Here is a 21,685-nt window from a genome sequence, read left to right on the forward strand (position 1 = left end):
GAAAATTCCCCCACCATCTATTAGGAAGTCTTTTACTAATAAGAGCACATGCAACTGTCCTCCCGTTTTCAGTTGGGGCCTCGGTGGCAGGGCCGCCCCTGTGGTCTGTGTGGGAACTACAACGGTAACCAGGGCGATGACTTCCTGTCGGTGTCTGGGCTGGTGGAGGGAGGGCCGCAGGCGTTCGCTCAGTCCTGGAGGATCAATGGAGACTGTGAAGCCATCCACAGGCAGGAGGGAGACCCGTGTGCCGCCAACCCCAAGAGAGGTAAACATGTTTCTTCAGTATACTGGGTTGGTTTTCTTCAAATAGAAGTACTGTATATAGTATACAATCAAAATGGGACTAAAGGAGGATTATCATGACTAAAACTGAACTTTTTATATGATTTTGCGATATATTGTGGCTACAGTATGGATCTAGCATCTCCTGACAATACTGTGCAGCCCTAAAAAAGAGAATTTGTACTTTTATTTTTTCAAATAAAAGTGTTGACTGTTGAGTGTAAATATTTTGTCGATACTAATGATGCATCAGTTCTAGTGAACAGAAGAGATTGAATCTGTGGCTGTTGTTTTATGACTTTGTTTTTTGTTCATCAAACCAAAAAAACGTAGATACAAAGTCCAGATACTAAAACAAAAAAGGGGGAACTGAAAGTCAAATGACCTTAAACTGCATCTTTATCCATTGGACCAAATGACTTTTACTTAGAGTGTGATATTTTACCTGTACCCCTCACCCCTGTGTCCCCAGTGCGGTTTGCAGAGGAGGCGTGCTCAGTGATGCTGTCTGAGGTGTTCATCCCCTGTCACTTCCTGATAAACCCCGCTCCGTTCCAGCGCTTCTGTCGGTACGACGTGTGTGCCTGCTCCGATGGAGAGGAGTGCCTCTGCTCCGCTCTGGCTGCATACGCTTCAGCCTGCTCCGCCCGCGGGGTGCTGCTCAGCTGGAGGTCCCCTTCACTCTGTGGTACAAGCGTCTGCACACACTACGGACTCATGGTTATTTTAGTCAACGACTGGCCATACGCTATTTCCTTCATTAGTCGACTAGTCACATGATTATTTTCATTTATTTTATGTTTTTGCATATTGATTGATCTCCAGAGCATGATACCTATGTTTTTTGTTTTTTTTCCTTCTGTCAGATTGATTGCAAAAACCATGACATTACATGCAAACTCCACACAGAATAGCACACTGTTTATTCTTTACTTTTCAGTCACCATGTACAAATACTTTAAAGTAAACACGTCATTCTTTAAATAGAGAGGATGTTTCATATCAGAGGCGCACACGTCACTAAAACACAATTCAAATTCATCTTATGTAGAAAACAGAATGTCCCTCTTATTTGTTTATGTGGAGAAGTACGTAACATAAAGTATGTATTAAATTATTGCATTTTATAACATGATGTAAATATATGCACATCTCTGTATCATATTAAAAATGCAGCTGCATGTATGAATGAGAATGTAATAATGAGGCGTGACTAACAAGCAAATACACCGATTTGGAACCACTGCGTTATTCATCACATTCAGTTTAAATCAATATATTAATTTGATCTTATTTCCCTCTGGTCAGCCATGCAGTGCCCGGCGGGCCAGGTGTACGAGTCCTGCGGCAGTGAGTGTGAGCGCACATGCCGGTCCCTGTCGGGGTCAGAGCCGGGCTGTGGGGCGGCGGCCGGCTGTGAGGAGGGCTGCTTCTGTCCTCCAGGGAAGTACCTGACTGACTCCGGACAGTGTGTGACCTCTGACCTCTGCCCCTGTCTGCACGACGGGCAGCTCTACCAGCCCAAAGACGTCTACGCCGACCACCACGCCATCTGGTACAGAGGACACCAGGCTGCGTGACTTTTTACAGGGACAGAAATGTGATTTTTGTGTGTCATTGTTTTCTGCAGTCACTGTGAGAATGGAGCCATGCACTGCAGTTCCCCTGAAGAGGGCGCTATGCTGTCGGACATGTTTTACGATGACGATTGGGCACCATCCAGAGGTGCATCCAGAGGTGAAATGCTTTTTAGGCCTGAGTGAATCAGTATCCCGGGCAACAAATGTTATAGATACGGTATTTTGTTTTATGAAATTCTCCCTGCAAAGATGTATTTTATGATAAGTTGGTGAATTGTTGAAGTTGGCGGCCCATAAATCAAAATCATCAGACTGTGGGAAAAAGTGAAGGATAAAGCCAGCTGCAACAAAACGAAATAATCAAAATGTAGTTTATTCATCCCAGTGATTCTCAACTGGACTTGATCTGTGGAAGGTCGGGTGTTGAATAAAGTGTTGGTGTTCCAGAGCGGCGGTCAGCGGAGTGCGGCCCTCCCATGGTGCGAGCAGACTGTGAGGGAGGAGGAAAAGGCCTGGAATGTGCCAGGACCTGTCAGAACCTGGACCTGCCCTGTGTCAGCGCTGCCTGTATCCCGGGATGTCTCTGTCCTCCGGGCACGGTGCGTGTGCGACTCTGAAGGTGCAGTGTGTGGGCACTCTCTTGCTGTATGTGACGGGCTGTCATTTCAAACAGGTGCGCCATCGAAGAGACTGCATTGCGCCAGAGGACTGTCCCTGTTCCCATAACAACAGGCCGTACGCAGCAGGACAGAGTATAAGCATGGACTGCAACACCTGGTAAAACCATTGTACACGTCCATTTTTACATCTTTACAAGGAAGTGTTTTGTTTTTTTCTTCTTTTTACTTTCCCATTTTTTATATATTATTTTAGGATAATCTGTGTTTTACCAGTGAATATGAAAAATTATTTACTGAACTTAAGTATCAGACTGTTGCATAATAAAACTGTAATCAGTGAATGTTTCCTGAGAACTGCCTGTACCCACTGCACTTAATGCTTGTTTTTCCAGCGTGTGCAAAAACAGGGAGTGGAGGTGCACCAAAAACGTGTGTGATGGAGTGTGCCACACTGTCGGGGAGGGCCACTACATCACGTTTGATGGATTCAAATACTCCTTCCCTGGGTTCTGTCAATATGTGCTCGTCCAGGTACATTTTGCACTGTGTAACGAGACTATTTATGTCCTGGTGACTGCCCTCGCCATCGAAGCTTCAAAGTGATTGTGATTGTTCAAAGTGACCCTTGTGCGCAGTGTGATAGCATTGGATATACTGGGAACCAATAATATGCACCAGGGGTACACTTAGGCCTGGTACTTTTAGAGCCTTACAGACAAGGGTAAAAGCCTACACTGAGGTACCCTGTAGGGTAGGAGATGGCACTCTGAGTAGAGTTCCTCTATAGCTCTAAAGTAGAGCTGCTGTTGGATATAAGGGCAGGCTGTCAGGAGTGCTCCAGCTGAGCAGGAAGTCTATGGAGCCCCAGAGACCAATCACAGTGTTGTGCAGAGTGGTGTGCATCTCTTCTAATGTATATCATGTGCCCATTTTCAATTAGGAAGTGAAAATGTAAACCTTTGTACTGTAATGCAATCCTCTAATAGTTCACATCCTTTATTCGAGCCAATAATAACCTATAACACCTAGTCCAGTGGTTCTCAACTGGTGTGGCATAGAGTCACAATCACTCGTGGATGACAAGCCATGACCTGTAAAATATTGTCTTTTCCTCAAAGGTTATTGTTGAAAAAGCATTAAATAAGCCAGAAAAAATAAAACCATGATCAAAACAACCTGATAACAGTCATTATAACGACTCAAGTCATAATTCTATACGTTTTCCTCCATAAATCTTTAAAATAAATTATGGATAAGGCTCTCGACCCACCAGTTGAGAACCACTGACCTAGCCTACAGATAAATGTTATAGTGAGGGCTTTTTCATTTGTTCTTCATAGTTTCTTTGTTTCTTCCTTCCAGGACATGTGCCATGGGGAGGAGGGCTCCTTCAGAGTCTTGGTGGAGAACGAAGGTTGTGGAATCGTTGGACATCGCTGTTCCAAAGCCATCTCTGTGTTTTTCCAAGGAGGACTGATAGTCATGCAGAATGGAGAGGTAACTCACTTTGACTTGTTTTATGGGGGTTACTACAAACTTGAGTGCTTCTAACATTGTTTTTTAGACTGATCTGTGGATTTTAATTTGAAGGTTGTTATAATAAGAAAAGGATTAACTCGTGCTGAGTTCTAAAATTGCATCTGTAACATGTTTTTTGTCTTGCAGGTGAAAATGAAGACACCAGTGCTGTTCGGCTCCCAGGTCAAGATCATCAGATCAGGCCACTCCTACACTGTGCTACTGGGACAGCACATTTCCCTGAGCTGGGACAGGGGCACTCACCTGCGGGTGCATATCTCGGCTGTATACAGGGTAATCACTGACACTTACACACGTGACTGTTTAAAGTTTGTTATGATTCTAACCTGCCTGTTTGTGTCCAGGACAAAGTGTGTGGCCTCTGTGGGAACTATGACGGAAACTTAAACAATGACCTGGTGAGCAGCAACAACCAGCTGGAGGTGGACGCCGCGCACTTTGGAAACTCTTGGAAGGTGGTGCCCAGCTGCGCAGATGTGGCAAAGGTCAGACTCAACAAGTGTTTTATATACTGTAGTGTGCAGTGTGTCTCTTTGACGTAATATCATTTCACACTAACAACAAAGAACAACTGTTTTTAGTTCATTTTTGTAACAAAAATGACTAAAAACTAGAAAGCTACATTCGTCAAATTGAGCTGCATCAAAAGAGATGAGCACAGTAACCAGTGCCACTGACAGCTCTTCCCGTCAGCTCCTTCCAGCCAGTGTGCCCTTTAGAAGTTTTATCCAATGTGTCTATATCATTTGACATTTAAATGTTATACGGCATTGGCACCTTTTTATGTTATCCTGATTTGTCTGACAAATAAACTAAACAAATGTTACATTACAGATGTACAGGTGAAAATTAGAATATTGTTAACAAGTGCATTCATTTGTGTCATTCAACTTAAACTGTGAAACTAATATACGATAGACTCATTACATGCAAAGTGACATATGTACAGCCTTTATTTGTTATAGTTTTGATTATTATGGCCCAGCTTGTAAAAAACCCAAATTGAAAATCTCATAAAATTAGAATATTTTGAAAATGGACTGTGAGCCATAATCAACATTATAACAAAGGCTTGACATATGTCACTTTGCATGTAATGAGTCTATATCGTATATTAGTTTCACAGTTTAAGTTGAATTACAGAAATAAATTAACTTTTGAATGATATTCTAATTTGCCAAGTTTAACCTGTAGGCAAATAAAAAAACATAACTGCATATTTTGTTTTTGAATTAAATAAACTTCAGGGAATTAAATTATGCTCATGCAGTGCGACAACATCATGTAACAGGCAAGTTTCCGTACTCCTGCAGTGTTTCATCTTGGTTCACCAGTAAGCACTGGATCTCTTTCATATTTCACATCACACTAATAACATGTATGTTTTTTTAACTTAACTTTAATTAAACAAAAATAATAGATTTTATTAAAAAAATATACACATGTTGACAAAAATACTCTTTCACTTTTGAGGAAATGCTCCGACTTACACAGCAGAGTATCGAGAGGTTTCTCCTCTCAGATTTAACCAGGCGCTCCCTGAGCTGCAGAACAGTCTTGGACAAAGGAGCAATAGCCTCGTTGGTAATGTTAGACATTACGAACTCACTATTAAATATTGCAGTCCTTCGTACACAGTGTATAAGGCTGGCTCAACTCATCCTATAAAACAACAGTAAGTGCTTTTAATGTCATTGTACAAAAAGATTTCACTTCAACCAACGCACAGTGTAAAAGTGGACAATAACTATAGATATTGGGGCACATCTTGAGATAATAAATGAAAAGGCATACCTCATTTCTGTCCCTGCTTCTTCATGTTGACGAGCGCCTCTTGTTCAAAACCATCTTTAAGACTTCATGACCAGACACCGCTGGTTTTGGACCATGTTTTCTTGGAAACCGTTTTATTTTATCTCAATCTCTACAATTTCTTCCTTAGGAAGTACTACAGAAATCTAAAAAACAAATATCTTTCTTAATATAAATGATCAAAAGAATTGTGGTGACCTGCTCAAACAAGCTTACTGGAACATACAGAGGGAAACACTGCCTCCCTTCCATACATGAGCTTGAATGGTGTCCGTTTAGTGGAGGGATGCACCTTTGTTCGAAGCAAAAACAAAGTGGGCTCGAGAAAAGCGTCCCAATTATTTTTCCGCTCATTGACCAACTTCCTCAGTGTCCTGAAAAGACAATGCCAGAGATTCTGTGAGAGGTACGAGATTGAGACAATGTTAATAGGAAGGAAAATAACTTACTGCTTTATGTTACGGCAGGTCTTTTTATCCAGATCGTTTGTCTGTGGATTGTATACTACTGTGTCACACCTCTCAATTCTCAGGAGGCCACAAAGAATCTCGTTGAGCTAAAACCACAATTATAAATACTTACTGAAATACGAGGTTTGAGCGTAGTTTATAATTGGACAAAATACCTCATTTACAAATTCTTGCCCCTGATCTGAAAGGAAGCATTTGGGGAATCCATAGCGATAAATGATCGAGCATATTTGTTGTCCGACTTCAGACACCGACTTGGATCTCAAAGGGAAAGCCTCCGCCCATTTGGAATAATGGTCCGTTGCCGTCACTATATATTGGTAACCATCCGGAGTTTTGGGGAAAGGTCCTACCAGGTCAATTCCCACCAGCTCCCACACAGCAGACGCCTAACAAGAAAAAGTCACATTATTAACCATGTACTAGTAATAAGAACGACAGCATCAACACAAAAATGTACTTTTCTGTGTTTTGTTTTTGTATTTTCCAGAGGCTTCCTCTCACGCTGACATATGTCACATTTAGAAACCTTTGAAAGAAAAATATTACACGAAAAATAACATGAATAAAGACTTTCTATGAATAATCACTTTTAAACATACCCAACTGTCTATATGGACACTCATGCCATGCCAGTAGAATCTGGCACACATGGCGTGGCGTGTCTTAATGATGCCTGAGTGCCCACCGAGCGGAGTACAGTGAAACTCCTGGAACAGTGTCCACGCCTCGGTGCGACTTTTAATTGCTCTTCTGTTTTTAAAGAACAGCTCCCCATCTGCAGTCAGCATTCAGAGCAAATGTAGAGAATTAAATAGTGGAAAGACAATACAGAATTTAAGATTATTACAACTACATACCCTTAACAGTAAATTTTGTGGCATATCTCTTTAAGTTTATTTTCTTCCCTTTTGATAGCCCTTGTGGATATTTTCTCTCTGTGAGGAATTTGAATACTTCATCCCATCTACTCTCCATCTTCAGGATTAGGTATCAGGCAGTCGGTAAGGACTAGTCAATGATATCAGTCATTGAAGAGATGAAACAGTCGGGGTGGAGAGAATACAATCAGGATCACAGGTCTGGGAAAAAGGTGCGGATCCAAGAGACAATGTGTGGGCTTGAGAGCGACGCAGAAGACAATCAGGCTCTGGAATGAAAGAAGACATTGTTTTATAGACACTGTGATGGCCATTGTCTTTGCAACAGCAGTGCAACTGGAGACCAATAGACTCAGATGTGGGTATTTTGTGAGGATCATTATTACAAGCATCTATTTATTACTATAATATATTCACGTAACGTACTTCACACGACACTTAATCCAGATTTGGCGTTGTTCGGATCGTTCATATTATTATTATTCAACTAGCTCAGATCCTGGGACATTTCCGATATTGTGTTTAGGAACGTGACCATTAAATCAAATGCTGCGTTGAAATGGAAGTAAACACTTGAAACTTTTGCGACCATAGGGCATTAGTTAGTCTTTATGTTGCATCAAAGGTTAGTTTATAGAGTAGCCTAACCTAACTTGCATGCTAACCTGTAAAGACACCTATTTCACTCTCATACATTTAAGCGGCAAAACATTGCTTCATAACCTGAACATAATCCTTGACATTACATGTATTTTTACAAGAATATACGTTTGCAATGTCTAAATAAACCACTATAATCGTATGCAAAGCCTTCAAAACCATGTAAACAAAGCACCATGCACAGCACTCACTTTGGAGCTCGAGCCGCTTCTGCTTCGCGGGTTTTGGACGTTGGCATGGTAACCATTTATGTGAGCAATACCGCCACCTTCTGTTCCGGAGGATGTGTTACTAACACTGTAACGTGCAGGGCGCCATCTACTGAAAAGGGGTATGAACATTTGGTTGAAGCTTGAACATGCTGTGTTAATATTAACTATATAAATGGATTTCTTGTTTCAGATCCCTGCCCCTTGCAATGAGGACATTATCAAGCTGGTGACAGTGGAGCAGTCGTGCCGTGTCCTCACTGGGCCCCTCTTCAAGGAGTGCAATGTTCAGGTGAACTTATTTAAGCATATAAGCACACACACGTGGGGCTACATTAAATGCTGCAGAAAAGAGGCTGTGGATTTTGTTACATTTATGCCAAAGGGTAGAAAAGTTTATTAGCTTTCACGCTAAACAGTGCAGTGTCTTCTGCTCTGTTCTGTGTAAATTTTGGCATCAAATCATGCTGTGTTTAGTATATTTCTTGCTATGTACTGTGTTATGCAAAAGTTTGTGCACCCAGGCCAATGGCATTGTTTTTATATCAATATTACAAAAGGTGTGAAATGATTGTGTTAATGCTCTGTTTCTGTTCTGTGTCTCGCTGGTCAGCCTGTGTGATTCCTCTCTGTTCAGATTGGCGCGGAGCCCTATGTGGAGATGTGTGTGGAAGCAGCCTGCTCCTGTCCGTCTGTGGGGGACTGTGCCTGTTTCTGTGATGTGATTGCAGCTTATGCATTGGCATGTTCAGAACTAGGCGTCTCCGTCAACTGGAGATCCAATGACCTGTGCCGTGAGTATTAATATTCTTCAAGGTCGTATTTTATTTTTAATAGATAGAATGTAAGAAGTATAACATCAGTAATTTATTCAGAGACTAATGTGTCTATATTTCCCCTGAAGCTTTGAGTTGTGAGGACCTGAACCCCAGGAACCCGGTCACCAGGGAGGAGTTGTGCCAGTGGAGGTACAATGCCTGCGGTCCTGCCTGTCCAATCAGCTGCCAGCACCCAGAGCCTCTGCACTGCTCCCTCACCTGTGTAGAGGGATGTCATGCCCACTGCCCTCCAGGTGTCCGATACACAACATACTGTCTGCAAAATCAAATTTTTACTAACTAGCAAGCTCAGACGGATCCCAGGCAGCTCACCTGAGAAGACACGTCTCTCTCGCCTGTATGGATGTGGCCTGCGAGTGAGTGGTTGGTGAGAGGCCGATGATGCTGATTGGGAGCCTCGCTTCTGTCAGTTTACCCCAGGATCGATGTGGCTACAATAGTAGTTTGCCACCACCAAGTGTGTATTGAATGAGTAATGTGTGTCTTGGAGTGTCCAGAAAACCAAGAGTGCAGCTGTTTCTTGTGTGCGACTGGCATTTTTGACATGTACACACTAATAATAATAATATAATAATGCATTCGTCTTATATAGCGCTTTTCCAGACGCTCAAAGTCGCTTCACAATTTCGTGCATTATTCATTCACTCCATACTCGGTGATGGTAAGCAAGACAACCAGTCTGCGCACGTCAGCCACCACTACCAACCATTCTCACACACACTGCATTCGCCAGGCTTCCTGGTTGTCCCAAATGGTCTCCCATCCACTAGGGCTGCATTATACAAATACACTATAATCCACTTTTTACGTGGACACCGCCCTCTTCTGGAGGAGTTTCCTCGACATTCAGAGTACCTCTAGGTGGATAGCCACATGACTAAAATAATTCCGGGATGGAATCATGGAGCGTCTATCTAAACACTGCTTTATGGAAACAAACTTTTATCTGTTGCAGCTGAACCTGAGATTGTAAGACTCCATAATTCTGATTGGTGAATCATCTATCACTCAAATGTCAGAGACAGAAGAAAAAACAAACAAACATTAGCCACTTGAGGGTAGGTTAAAATCCTGAAGGCAAAGGAGAGATAGAGAGCGTACATTTTGGCTTAAAAGTGGAGCCTCGTGTTTGCCTGCCTGTAACCGTGGTAGGAGTGAGTGAAACTGTTTGTGTCGATTAAAGCTTCAAAAAGAGGAATTGGAGGAACTTTCCAAAAAGCAGTTAATTTAAAGCTGTCTTCTGTTTGTTCAGGTCAGTTGTTGGACGAGGTCCTGATGAGATGCGTAGAACCCTCCCAGTGTCAAGTGTGTGTCCATGAGGGCCAAAGAATCTCCCATGGCACCAAAATAATCCTTAATCATGATGCCCCAGAGCAGTGCAAAATATGGTAAAGCTACACATCACTTTTTTAATCATCTATAGAGCCTCAAACTGACTTTCTGTTTTCCCTGAAGCCACTGTGAAAACACCACCCTGCACTGTTCCGAGTGCACCTCCACCTCCTTCTCTCTGACCACCCCCGCACCCACTGCCCCCTGGGTGACACACAGCACCCTGCCCTACACCACGCTGATGCCCGAGGGGACCTGCGACCGGGCCATGGACCTGGCTTTCCTCCTGGACGGGTCGGAAGCCCTGAGTGAGGAGGAGTTCCGAGTGGCCAAAGAGTTCATCCTGGGAGTGGTGGAACGCTTCCGGATGGGATCAGCCCACACCCGGGCCACCGTGCTGCTGTACCACTCTGGAGTCAAGACCTATGAGCTGCAGGTGAGGAGAGCACAGTGTGGATTAGTACGAACAAACAAGCTGTAGAGTTAGGAATGTTGAAGTTAGAAAACACGACTGAGGAAAATATTATTTGCAGATTGTACTTTTGTTTTTGTTTGTTGTTCATTTTATGTTTTCATATAAAAATAAGAATAACAAAAATCTTAATTTGTAAACATTTTTGGGCCAGATCGTACTACACCTGGCACAAGGGCAGCCCTGCTCTAAACAAAACATTAGCTCTTTCACTGAACCACTGGCGAGAGAGCGTCGCTTAGGCTATAAAAAAAGAGTCTTCGACTTGGACATGGTTTATTACAAGCAGCTGCTCTCCTATAGCAGCCTGCTTGAGTTAAACACTGTCTGTGTCCGGTGTACTGCCGGCTGTTGACAAGAATTATTTTTAGAGGAGATTTTGGATACCTTTTTGTAGTTTTTGAATGACCTGTGTTATTACACAAGTAATCTGTTGAAAATATACACATTTTGCCATGTTTGTTAGGGTTCAAACTGAATAAATCAGCATAGTAACTAGATATTAAATAATCCTTCTGAAGACAACGCCATAATCTTGTTATGTACAAGATTAGATAATGTGTGTGTCTATAAGGAGTGAATGTAAGTGCAGATGTCATTGCCTCAAATTAAAGTTCCTAAATAGATCTATGAAGCAATGTTGAATCAGTGCAATAATTACTCACTTTACTGTGAAAATCAGACAGTTTATTTGTCTCTAAGTCTCTTAATGCATAAGTAAAGCTTTAATATAATCAGCTCCTGTCTGCAGCCCAACTGCACACCATAATTCCCATCCTCCTCTGACTGATGATGTCCTTTGTGTAGGTCCAGAAATGGCTGTTTAAGAAGACCGTCCGTGAGCTCCGCTACGCCGGGGGAGACGCTGCCTTTTTAGACGAAGCCATCAAGTACCTGGCCCTCAACATCTACGACAAGAACAAGCGCGTGCATGCGGGCAGGGTCGCCATGATCCTCACGGCCAGCGAAAACCCCCGTCCCCTGCGGGCCATACTCAAAATGCTGCGCAAGAAATCCATCACCACGATGACCGTGGCGCTGGGTCCGGAAGTGAACATGGCACAGATAAACGAAATCACTAAGGTGAACCCGGACAACAGGGCTTACATTCTCAGCAGCACCGCAGAACTCAACGACCGCTTGCTCGAAGTGACCGACTACCTGTGCACGCTCGGGCTTGAGCCTGAAGTGGACAAGCCAAAAACTACCCCAAGTACTACCACAACAACTACTACTACTACTACTACTACTACTACTACTACTACTACTGCTCAACCTTCGCCAGATCGCGGCAAAAGTTCCACTAAAGCATCTCCCACGTCTCCAGTCACCCCGACCCCATCTCCTCTTGCTCCAACCCAAGACCTGACGTTCATCATAGAGGGGTCTGATGCGGTCGGAGAGGCCAACTTCAACAAGTCCATCTTATTTCTGGAGGAGGTCGTCACGCGGCTCGCTGAGGAGAAGGAGGAAGTCATACGCATTACCGTGATTCAGTATTCCGTGACGGTAACCATAGAAATCAGCCACTGGGAGTTGAGATGGCAGAGAACGAGGATCCTGGAGAGGCTTCGGGAGATGCACTGGAGAGGAGGGGCTAAGACGAACACGGGCGCGGCCCTCACGACAGCGTTCGAGCAGATTTCGACGGCGAAGCCTCCGAGCGGGCCCACCCCTCCACAGCTGGTCTTCCTCGTGACCGAAAACCCGCCTACGGACACTATAAGCCGCCCCACCACCAGCACGCACACGCAAATCTACCCCATCGGAGTCGGCCCTAGAGTCAGTGAAATCGATTTGTTCCCACTCAGCTCACCCCAGCGCCCGATCATGGTCGACGGCTACTACAACCTCACGAGCGTAGTGCACCAGGTGATCAATATCTCAAGAACTACGGTGATCCCCCGCTCCCCGACCCTCCTGCCTCCGGTGGTGCCCGCCCTGGCCACTCTGCCGCCCTCAGGTGCAAAGCCGTACTTACTGGAAGCATCGAGCGCACTGTTGGCCGTTTATTTATGTGTGCTTGTCCTCTGTCGTTGTTTAGTGCCATGCAACAAGCCCATGGACGTTCTGTTCTTGTTAAAAGCGGGGGGGCAGTTCGCAGACACAAAAACGTTCGTCAAAAGCTTCATCAGTAATGCCAAGATCGGTAGGTGCTCATTGTTTTTGGCGGGGTTTGATATGAATGGGTGAATGACAGAAAATGTTTAATATACGGTTTTAATCTACTCTTTCTTCCAGGTCCTAATGACACTCACGTCAGCTTAGTTCAATACGGCGAGAAAAACACCGCAGAGATAACCTGGAAACAGGAGCAGAGCCCAGCCCAGCTCCTGGCTCAGGTGGACCGTGTTCCCAGCAGGACCCCCGCTGCCCCTCAACTGGGTAACCACACACAGATGAAGATACAGTATTCCTTAGAAATGATTGTAGGGATGTCATAATGTCCCTACAGGTGAATGTTTGAGTGTTTACCTCTAGATTCCCTACATAAATGTAAGTTATGAAGTGTAGTAATAATATGTACGTATGAAAATCAGTCAAGATCAATACTGGAAAATATGGCATCTGTAGGTGTTGGATCCACATTGTGAGAGAAATGCATTTTGAGAATACAGACTTGGCGAAAAAACACGCACATCCCAGATCCGCACAGGCATCAATAGAGGAAACTAGCGGCTTACTGTGTAAATAGTGGTTTACCGTCTTTTGTGGCTAAGCAACACGGGACAACCACTGTAAAAAGTTACTGTGCCTGATCTGTTGTTCCTAAACGCAGGCTGTAGTCTAGACTTTGACACTGACGGGGGCGCTCGGCTACAGCGATCACAGCACCGTGCTCTACCAGCGCCAGAGCGGGGGGTTATAGTGTTTAACTCACTGTGGGATAAATAAAGTTTGTTCGTTTTTAAATTAAAAGTTTTACACAAAGCGATGGCATTTTTCTTTTTATTTAATCTTGAAATCATCTTGCGACCCCTGCCCAGGACTCTCGCGAGTCACAATTGGCCCAGAGGGTTGCGATCTCCACTTTGGCAAACCCCTTGATTAAACTATTTCTTTGTTTCGAGGTGAAAGCTAGCACAAGATATGAGAACAACTGACTAAAAACCTGAACATTTAAGCGAGTAGTTCTGCCACTCTTACTAAATAAACACCATATCCTTAGTTTACTCAAATTTTTGTTTTCAGGCGCTGCCCTGCGTTCTGCCATTCAGACGGCCGTTTCTCCTGCCAGCGGAGGGAGAGCGGGCGTGGCTAAGGTCATTGTCATGGTAGTTTCGGACAAATCCAGCGATGACGTCAGAGAAGCAGCAAATGAAGCACTGGCGACCGGTAATCACTGCCTGACATTTGGACACTTCTCCTCTTGATCATAATTCATACGTGCCTTCCTTCCTGCCAGGTGTGTCTGTGTTTCCTATCGGGGTGGGGCAAAGGTACGACAGGGCAGAGGTCAGCGTTCTGGGTCGCCACGGCAAACAGGACAACAGCCTCCACCTGAGCGGCACGGACCAGCTGCTGTTGCTGCTGACTCTGGACAGGGAGTTTGCGGAGAGGATGTGCAGGGGTGCGTTAAATGCGTGACGTTCTGATGAAGAATGTGGTTTCCATTTGAACTTGGCTCATGATGTGCTGCTGTTGTGTCTTCAGCTGGTCCGCCGGGATTGTGCGTGGATGACGATGGAACTGAGAGGAAGGTCGGTAATTAAGTGATATTTTGTAGAACATTTCTCAGATATTTAACACATTTGATAATAACAAACCAATGGAGATTTCAGAATGTGAAATTCTGGTGTATTCATTTGGCACTACAGTGTAATAGATGTATTTTTCATGTTTTTTCAAGGCTCTTCTCTTTTGTTTGTATTGTATTGGCTGATATTAGTCTACAGACAGCGTTTGCTTGTACCCCTTAAAGGAACAGGCCACCGTTTTTACATACTGAGATATGTTCTTACCTTAGCTTTGACGAGTTCTTTAGGACCTGTCTGATCTTCCCCCGTGCCTTCAGTCACGTAAACACAGCGCAGACGGCGTTAGCATTTAGCCTCTCCCTCTCTCCTCTATAGCTCCAAAACTGGTCAAGATAGAAGCTACCAAGCTCTTCCACGTTTTCCCTATTTAAATATGGTTACGTGAAGTGTTCCACTACAAAGAATAATTACACAAAATTAAACAATGTGGATTTTCTAAGCGGATAAAAGGGGGAACTATATTGTAAGGCGTAATAATACCAGGAGTACCAGGAATTTGGCATCCGCACAGTAAAGTGAAGATTACTGCGCGGATTTCGAACTTCACGAACTTCACAAACTAACCATATTTAAATAGGGAAAACGTGGAAGAGCTTGGTAGCTTCTATCTTGACCTGTTTTGGAGCTATAGAGGAGAGGGGGAGAGGCTAAATGCTAACGTGACTGAAGGCACGGGTGAAGATCAGACAGGTCCTAAAGAACTCGTCAAAGCTAAGGTAAGAACATATCTCAGTATGTAAAAACGGTGGCCTGTTCCTTTAAAATGTGGCATTTCTTTTCCTTCACTCTATGTCATCTGATCCAAAACTCAATTCTCTTTAAATTAGGTTTGTTTTACAAGTAAAAAAAACACCTTTATTTTGTCACAGAACGGCAACATTTAATGGTTGCAACAGCAGGATGAAAGTATCACAATATAAAAGGCAAAGAGTGACATGGATATCTACAGATGCATTTGAAATACATTTTGCTTTACTTTTCAGAATCTGCAGTGCGATGTCACGTGGTTGACAGGGCAGTTTGTAAAAAAATATTGAATGGGAAAATCCACTCGTACTTGTACTTTTGATTTTGTTAAAGAGGGGTATTATGCTTTTTTTAGTCACATAGCACCAGTCTATATCACACTACAATGATGACCAAACTTTCTGTTGGTCTGTAAATGCAGTAAATTAGAATAACTGCCGTGTATAAAATTGCTCTCTCAAAATGGCTGTAGTGAATGTCTAGTGAATTTTGAAATAGGCCTCTGTGTCTTTAAGCCTCTGACCCTTTCCGACACGCCCCCTCCACACGCTGTCTGTGGCATCAGTGGGGAGGGGGTTCTGCTGAGGAGCAGTGGTTGGTTACTCGGCTGGTGACGAAAGCTCGGAGGCGTCTCCAGGAGGTGGGGGGCGTTCCTAGGAGGACTCAGGCAAACCTATCCCTAAAATGGCCGCCATCAGAGTTTTTACAGATTATTCAAAAATATGTGAATGTGCCAAGGCAACACTTCAGGCATGTTTTTAATGAGGGAATGACAGAATAACATGATGTAAAGCTTGAAAAAGTCAATTTTGCATAATACCCCCCCTTTAATTTCTACCACAGCAAATTAAGACTGAATTACTTTGACCTGTTTTTCATACAATACCATAGACTGTTTACTGAAGTCTTTTGTGTGTGTTTTCCAGCCGGGGGAGTCCTGGCTGCTTGAGGATGGCTGCCACTCTGTGCTGTGTCACCCCAGCGGAGCGGTGACCGTGCAGAGCCACAAAGTGAGCTGTGAGCGGATGGAGCCCCCGGCGTGTAGCAACAACATGCCCGCGGTCAGGGTACAGGAGACATGCGCCTGCCACTGGGAATGCCCATGTATGTGCCCTGTTCATAGACATTATCATACCACTTACCCGTGTGCCTATATTGTATTATAATATTGACCGAGCGCTCCTTTTCTTTTGTCTTTGTAGGTATGTGCATGGGCAGCTCCACCAACCACGTGGTGCGCTTCGACGGCCTGGCTCTGCGGATGGACGGGGAGGGTCTGTGCTCCTACACTCTTCTAACCGTCAATAAAAGCATCAGCGAGTTCTCCGAGGTGATACTACACAACGGACCATGCGCCCACCCCTCCGACTACGCCCAAGTCTGCATGAAGGCCATAGAAGTGACCCACGGACCCTACACCATCATGCTGAGGAACGATATGACGGTAGTTCAAGCACATACACATACATACATACATACATATATTACTTTCAACGCCTTGGTACATAAAACAATAGTAGCTCTTTAGAGGGTATGCAAGTGTGTTCACAGCATAGCAACCGTATGGCAACAGACACCAAATTAAATTAAATTCTTCATTTTTATTATTATTATTTTCTTTATTTGTTCCTTGTTTTTTTCTTCATATTTACAAGTCTGATTAAACTTACTATACTTTTTATTTAATGTAAAAAACAATGAATTAAAACCTGGGCATCTATGCTATGAAGCCAACACTTGCTCGTCTATATGCATATGAATTATTTTTCCTAAATGTATTTTAATGACCTGTCCAGGCTCTGATCGACCAGGAGGAGCTGTCTCTGCCCTGGAGACACGCTGGAGTGGAGCTGCTGAGGTACGGAGGGATCATGCTGCAGCTGAAGTCTGACTACGGCTACGTCCTGAGCTTCACTCCTCAGAGCAACGAGTTCACCATCACTGTGCTGGGATCCAACGCAGCCGGGCCCACCGCCGGACTCTGCGGTGAGGATTAATGCCAAAGGAGTCTACAAAACGTTTAAGCTAATGCTAACCAAGACTGAATTATGAGCTGCTAAGAACATGTTTGTAGAGGCCCAACCTACAGGGTTGGAAAGAGCCCATGGAGACAAGAGATTTTGTCGTTAACAGATGACATTAAATTACATTAATAGCAGCCCTTCTGTGGGATTACAGTAAGGAGTAAAAAGTTTAAAACCTCTGCCACCCTCATGAACTCATGTATGTTTCACTTTCCTCCTCCTCTCAGGTTCTTGTGGAGAGGACCAGACAAACCATCTCCGCCTGCGTAACGGCAGCCTGACGGAGGAGCAGTCCGCCTTCATGGGGGACTGGAGGGTGTCTGGGGGAGAGGGCGTGTGCATACCCAGGAGCAGGCCCGTGTGCTCGCTGGGGGCCGCCATGGGCTGTCAGGCTCTGCGCTCTGTGGTGTTTGCCCCCTGCTCAGAGCTGGTGCCCGTGCAGCTGTTCCTGTCCCGCTGTGAGGAGCGGGCCTGTGAGCAGTCGGACGTGTGTGAGCTGCTCTCCGCGTATGCACACCTCTGCAGACAGAACGGGGTCTGCGTGGACTGGAGGAGCCCCCACCTCTGCCGTGAGTGCTTTTATGTTTTTTTTTAACATAGTTACGTGAAGTGTCTCGACCAAAAACACACTGACTGAATGTATTTGCTGTTGAAACTCTGATTGATCATCTGGTTATAGGACATCCACTGTACCATCCGAGTAATTATTAACTCCTCCTGACAGGTTTCCCTGAGGCACTGGGTGAACAAATGCTTACTTTTTACTTTCTTCCCATGTCGGTCTTAGCGAATGAAGCATTGAAGAGCATTTCTCTTATCAGTACGATGATTACGCTTAATCTTTCATGAAATATCGAAGGTTTTTATACCTAGACCAAAGCATTCAACTATTTCACGCTTTTCATCAGCAGAGAGATCCTTTTTCTTTCCCATATTGCTTGAAAATGATGATCTGCATAATAAAGTGGAACACCCTTTTTCAGTAGTTTTTCCCTTAACCTGAAAACTAATCATCCCAGGTCTCTGAGATTAATGTCAGTGATTCAAAGAAGATTTAAAAAAAACATATACGTTATGGATTTTGCATTTGGGTTTATTTAAATTCCAGGTTTAAAGGGCAGGCCGGTCTCATGTTGTAATGGTGCATTGAGTTAGCTTGTGTACGAAAATGATCCGCTCGTCTCCGCTGCATGTCGTCTGTCATGGGTTTCCATAAATGACGAAGGTTTGGGGACGGACGCCACCTGAAGAACATAAAATGAAAACACACAAAATGAAGTTAATACTTGATCTTTATTTTTTATATTCATGAAAAATGGTTAGCAGCATGTCTTTGACTGCCGCAGGAGTAACATATGAACTTTGTCATCTCCCGACACAAGAGTTGACAAAAACAATGGATTTCATCAGTAGACGTGCTGTTGGCTGTTTGCTAACGTTGCCATGAAACAAATCTGTCAGTCCGACTTCAATCTGTCACTGAGCGTTAAATTCTTTATCCAAAAGTGGATAAAGAATTTATCCACTATGTGTTCATATCGAAGTATCCACAATGCAATGTGAAACCCCCAGCTCTTACAAATGTGCAAATTGAAGGTTAACGTCATAAATTTAATGTGGGATAGAATAGAATATGAAATAGAAATGAAAAGCCATTTCTTTACCTGCTAACTGCACGCCGCGCTCAGAGGTTTCGCCGCTCCTGTTGACATGGTGTTTTTCGGAATGCTTCAGTCAGTCGTACAGACCTGTATGTCCATACGCCTGACGTCTGCCTCACCACCACATCACCAAGAGCTTTGTTACCTCGAGGAAGGCTTGGTGTTTGATGGTAAAACACGCAAAGCAGGTAAAGAAACGTCTTAACATTTCCATTTTGAGAAAATGTGCCGAGACGCTGATAGTAACTTTCATGCTCATGTCTGGGGGATTTTGAAATCTGTTTTTGTGTGTGTCTTTTTTAATGCCTAATTCTTATTAAAAATGTGCAGATGAACTTGGCAGCCACGTGGCGTTAGCATCAGCCTTCAACGTGAAGCTCTACTGATGTCCTTTCTAGAGTTGGAGGTGGTTTAGCGGCAAAAGCCTTAACTAAACCATCTCTTTTTCTTCTTGAGAAAGAGCTGGGCCAGCTTCTCGGTCTCTTGAAGCTGATCCTCTTTGATCCTGATAGTTCCCTGAAGCTTGTTGTTGTGCGTGAGCAGATCAGAGTTGCTCTCCTGTGAAGCTTTCAGTGCGTCGGAAAGCTCCTGTATCGTCCGCTGAAGCGCTACCCTCTTTCCCTCTTCTGAGCTTTGCAACAAGCTCAATTCTTTGCTGTGAATGACGTTTAGACGCTTCGTTTCTCGGCTTAGATCTTGCACCATCTTCTCTATGTTATTTTTTTCTGCCAGGACAGAAGAGAATTTGGCATGGCACTTTTCAACAATGGTCCTAAACGTGACATGTGTTGTTTTTAAAGTCTGCTCCAAGGCTTGTGCTGTGGCCTTTTGCTTTCTTATCTCCTGCTCTCGCTCGGCCACTTTGGAACAGGCATCTTCCGTGTCTTTTTGCTGTTTGTGCAAGACTGCCTTTAGACGTTTCTCTGAGGACTGCAGATCACATGTCTTCTTCTCCAGAGCATTTACTTTGCTCTGCTCCTCTTCCAGTGCTGTGTTCCTTGCAAGGAGGACTGATTCTAGGTTGTCCACCTTCAAGGACAAGCCATTTTTTTCTGCCTGCGATCCTTCCATCTTTTCCTCCAGATTTTGTATTTCGCTCTGTTCCTCCACCAGTGCTTTAGTCTTTTCAAGGAGGAGTGACTTTACGTATCCCAATTGCAAGCCAAGGCTTTTGCTTTCCTCCTGCAATTTAACCTTCTCCTCTTCTTGAGTTTTCACTTTCCTACGGGCCTCTCCCAGTGCTGTATTCTTCTCATGGAGGGATGATTTTTGGCTGTTCACCTGCAAGGACATCTCATTTCTTTCTGCCCGCAACACATTCATCTCTTCCTCCATAATTTTAATTTTCCTACGGGCCTCTCCCAGTGCTGCATTCTTCTCTTCGACGGATGATTTTTGGTTGTTTACCTGCAAGAACATCTCATTTCTTTCTGCCCGCAACACATTCATCTCTTCCTCCATCATTTTAACTTTCCTCTGGGCCTGTCCGAGTTCTGTATCCTTCTCCAGGAAGGCCGACTTTAGGTTGTTCACCTGCAAGGACATCTCATTTCTTTCTTCTTGTAATCCAGCCATCTCTTCCTCCATCTTTTTAACTTTGCTTTGTGCGTTTTCATGTGCTGCATTCTTTTCAATGAGGGCCGATTTTAAGTTGTTCACCTCCAAGCACAGGCCACTTCTTTCTTCCCGCACTCTATTCATGTTGTTCTCCATCATTTCAAATTTGCTCTGGGCATTTTCCTCTGCTGCACTCTTTTCAAAGAGGGCTGATTTTAAGTCGCCTACCTCTCTCATCAGGCGAATCCTATCTGCCCGAAGAAATGTCATCTCTTCCAGTACTGTATCCGTATAACAAAGCGTTGATTCTAAGGAAGCGCTCTCCGCCTCGAGAGTGGCAACTGTTTTGAGAGCCTCTTGTTCTGCCAAAGTCTTTTCACATAGAAGAGATTGTTGGTTGCTGACCTGCGATTGTAGTTCGCCCCTTTCTGCTTCCAAACCAGCGATCTCCCCTTGGAGCAGAGTAAATTCCTTCTGGGTCTTTTCTTCCAGAGTTTTTACTCTGCTTAGGGCGTCTTCTAATGCCATATTCTTTTCAGAAAGGGCAGATTCAAGGTTTTTCACTTCTCCTTGAAGCCCATTTACCTCACCTTTCAGACTATCCACCTCCCGTCGTAGTCTATCATTGTTCCTCCGTTTTCGGGTATCTTCGTCTCTGTCCTTTTTAAACCTGTTCGTAACATAGTTTCTTTCCAAAAGCTCTTCCTCCTGCTCTTTTACTCGTGCGTTCAGAAGCTCTATTTGTTTGAGAAGATCCTCGTAGGATGCTTGGCTTTCCCTGGAATCCAGATTATTGGAGGTATTGTCCGTGACAGTTTCCTGGACAATTTGTGGACACGTTTCCCCATTTTGGACCTGGCAAACGATATCCATTCCTGGTTGTGTGTCCATGGTGCAGGATTCAATCAACGCCTGACTCTGGCGGTCCAGAAAATCAGAGTTATTGTCCATGACAGTTTCCTGGACAATTTGTGGACACTTTTCCCCATTTTGGACCTGGCAAACGGTCTCCTTTTCTGGTTGTGTGTCCATGGTGCAGGTTTCAGTCAAGGGACTCTGGCGGTCCAGAACATCAGAGGTGATGTCCGTGACAGTTTCCTGGACAATTTGTGGACACGTTTCCGAACCATTTTGGACCTGGCAAACGGTCTCCTTTTCTGGTTGTGTGTCCATGGTTTGGGACTCAGTCAGTGCCTGACTCTGGCGTTCCTGACCTCTCTTCTGCATACGTCTGATCTT

General features: G+C 44.2%; 1 protein-coding gene and 1 long non-coding RNA gene across 2 annotated transcripts in view; one reads left to right on the forward strand and one right to left on the reverse strand.

Annotated features, from left to right (window-relative positions):
• vwf (von Willebrand factor) overlaps positions 1–21,685 on the forward strand; it is a gene marked incomplete at its 5' end in the record, with an annotated part of 45,555 nt that overhangs the window by 16,410 nt on the left and 7,460 nt on the right. The window contains 25 exons of the mRNA XM_079567595.1: positions 73–268; positions 758–973; positions 1,594–1,840; positions 1,916–2,010; positions 2,313–2,464; positions 2,539–2,642; positions 2,878–3,016; positions 3,848–3,982; positions 4,151–4,297; positions 4,369–4,509; positions 8,250–8,348; positions 8,694–8,850; positions 8,961–9,128; positions 10,148–10,283; positions 10,351–10,663; positions 11,507–12,662; positions 12,744–12,848; positions 12,941–13,084; positions 13,892–14,035; positions 14,106–14,270; positions 14,354–14,400; positions 16,131–16,308; positions 16,407–16,648; positions 17,001–17,190; positions 17,456–17,797. Of these exons, the coding sequence (XP_079423721.1) occupies positions 73–268; positions 758–973; positions 1,594–1,840; positions 1,916–2,010; positions 2,313–2,464; positions 2,539–2,642; positions 2,878–3,016; positions 3,848–3,982; positions 4,151–4,297; positions 4,369–4,509; positions 8,250–8,348; positions 8,694–8,850; positions 8,961–9,128; positions 10,148–10,283; positions 10,351–10,663; positions 11,507–12,662; positions 12,744–12,848; positions 12,941–13,084; positions 13,892–14,035; positions 14,106–14,270; positions 14,354–14,400; positions 16,131–16,308; positions 16,407–16,648; positions 17,001–17,190; positions 17,456–17,797 (5,158 nt within the window). The remainder of the gene's footprint in view (positions 1–72; positions 269–757; positions 974–1,593; positions 1,841–1,915; positions 2,011–2,312; positions 2,465–2,538; positions 2,643–2,877; positions 3,017–3,847; positions 3,983–4,150; positions 4,298–4,368; positions 4,510–8,249; positions 8,349–8,693; positions 8,851–8,960; positions 9,129–10,147; positions 10,284–10,350; positions 10,664–11,506; positions 12,663–12,743; positions 12,849–12,940; positions 13,085–13,891; positions 14,036–14,105; positions 14,271–14,353; positions 14,401–16,130; positions 16,309–16,406; positions 16,649–17,000; positions 17,191–17,455; positions 17,798–21,685) is intronic.
• On the reverse strand, positions 6,130–6,659 carry LOC306971159. The gene is made up of 3 exons (XR_013793445.1): positions 6,462–6,659; positions 6,286–6,392; positions 6,130–6,210 (listed from the first exon to the last, which is right to left on the reverse strand). It is a non-coding gene; the product is annotated as an uncharacterized lncRNA (long non-coding RNA).

The sequence above is a fragment of the Gobius niger genome (assembly GCF_951799975.1).
Source record: "Gobius niger genome assembly, chromosome: 12".
In the NCBI taxonomy this organism is placed as follows: Eukaryota; Metazoa; Chordata; class Actinopteri; order Gobiiformes; family Gobiidae; genus Gobius; species Gobius niger.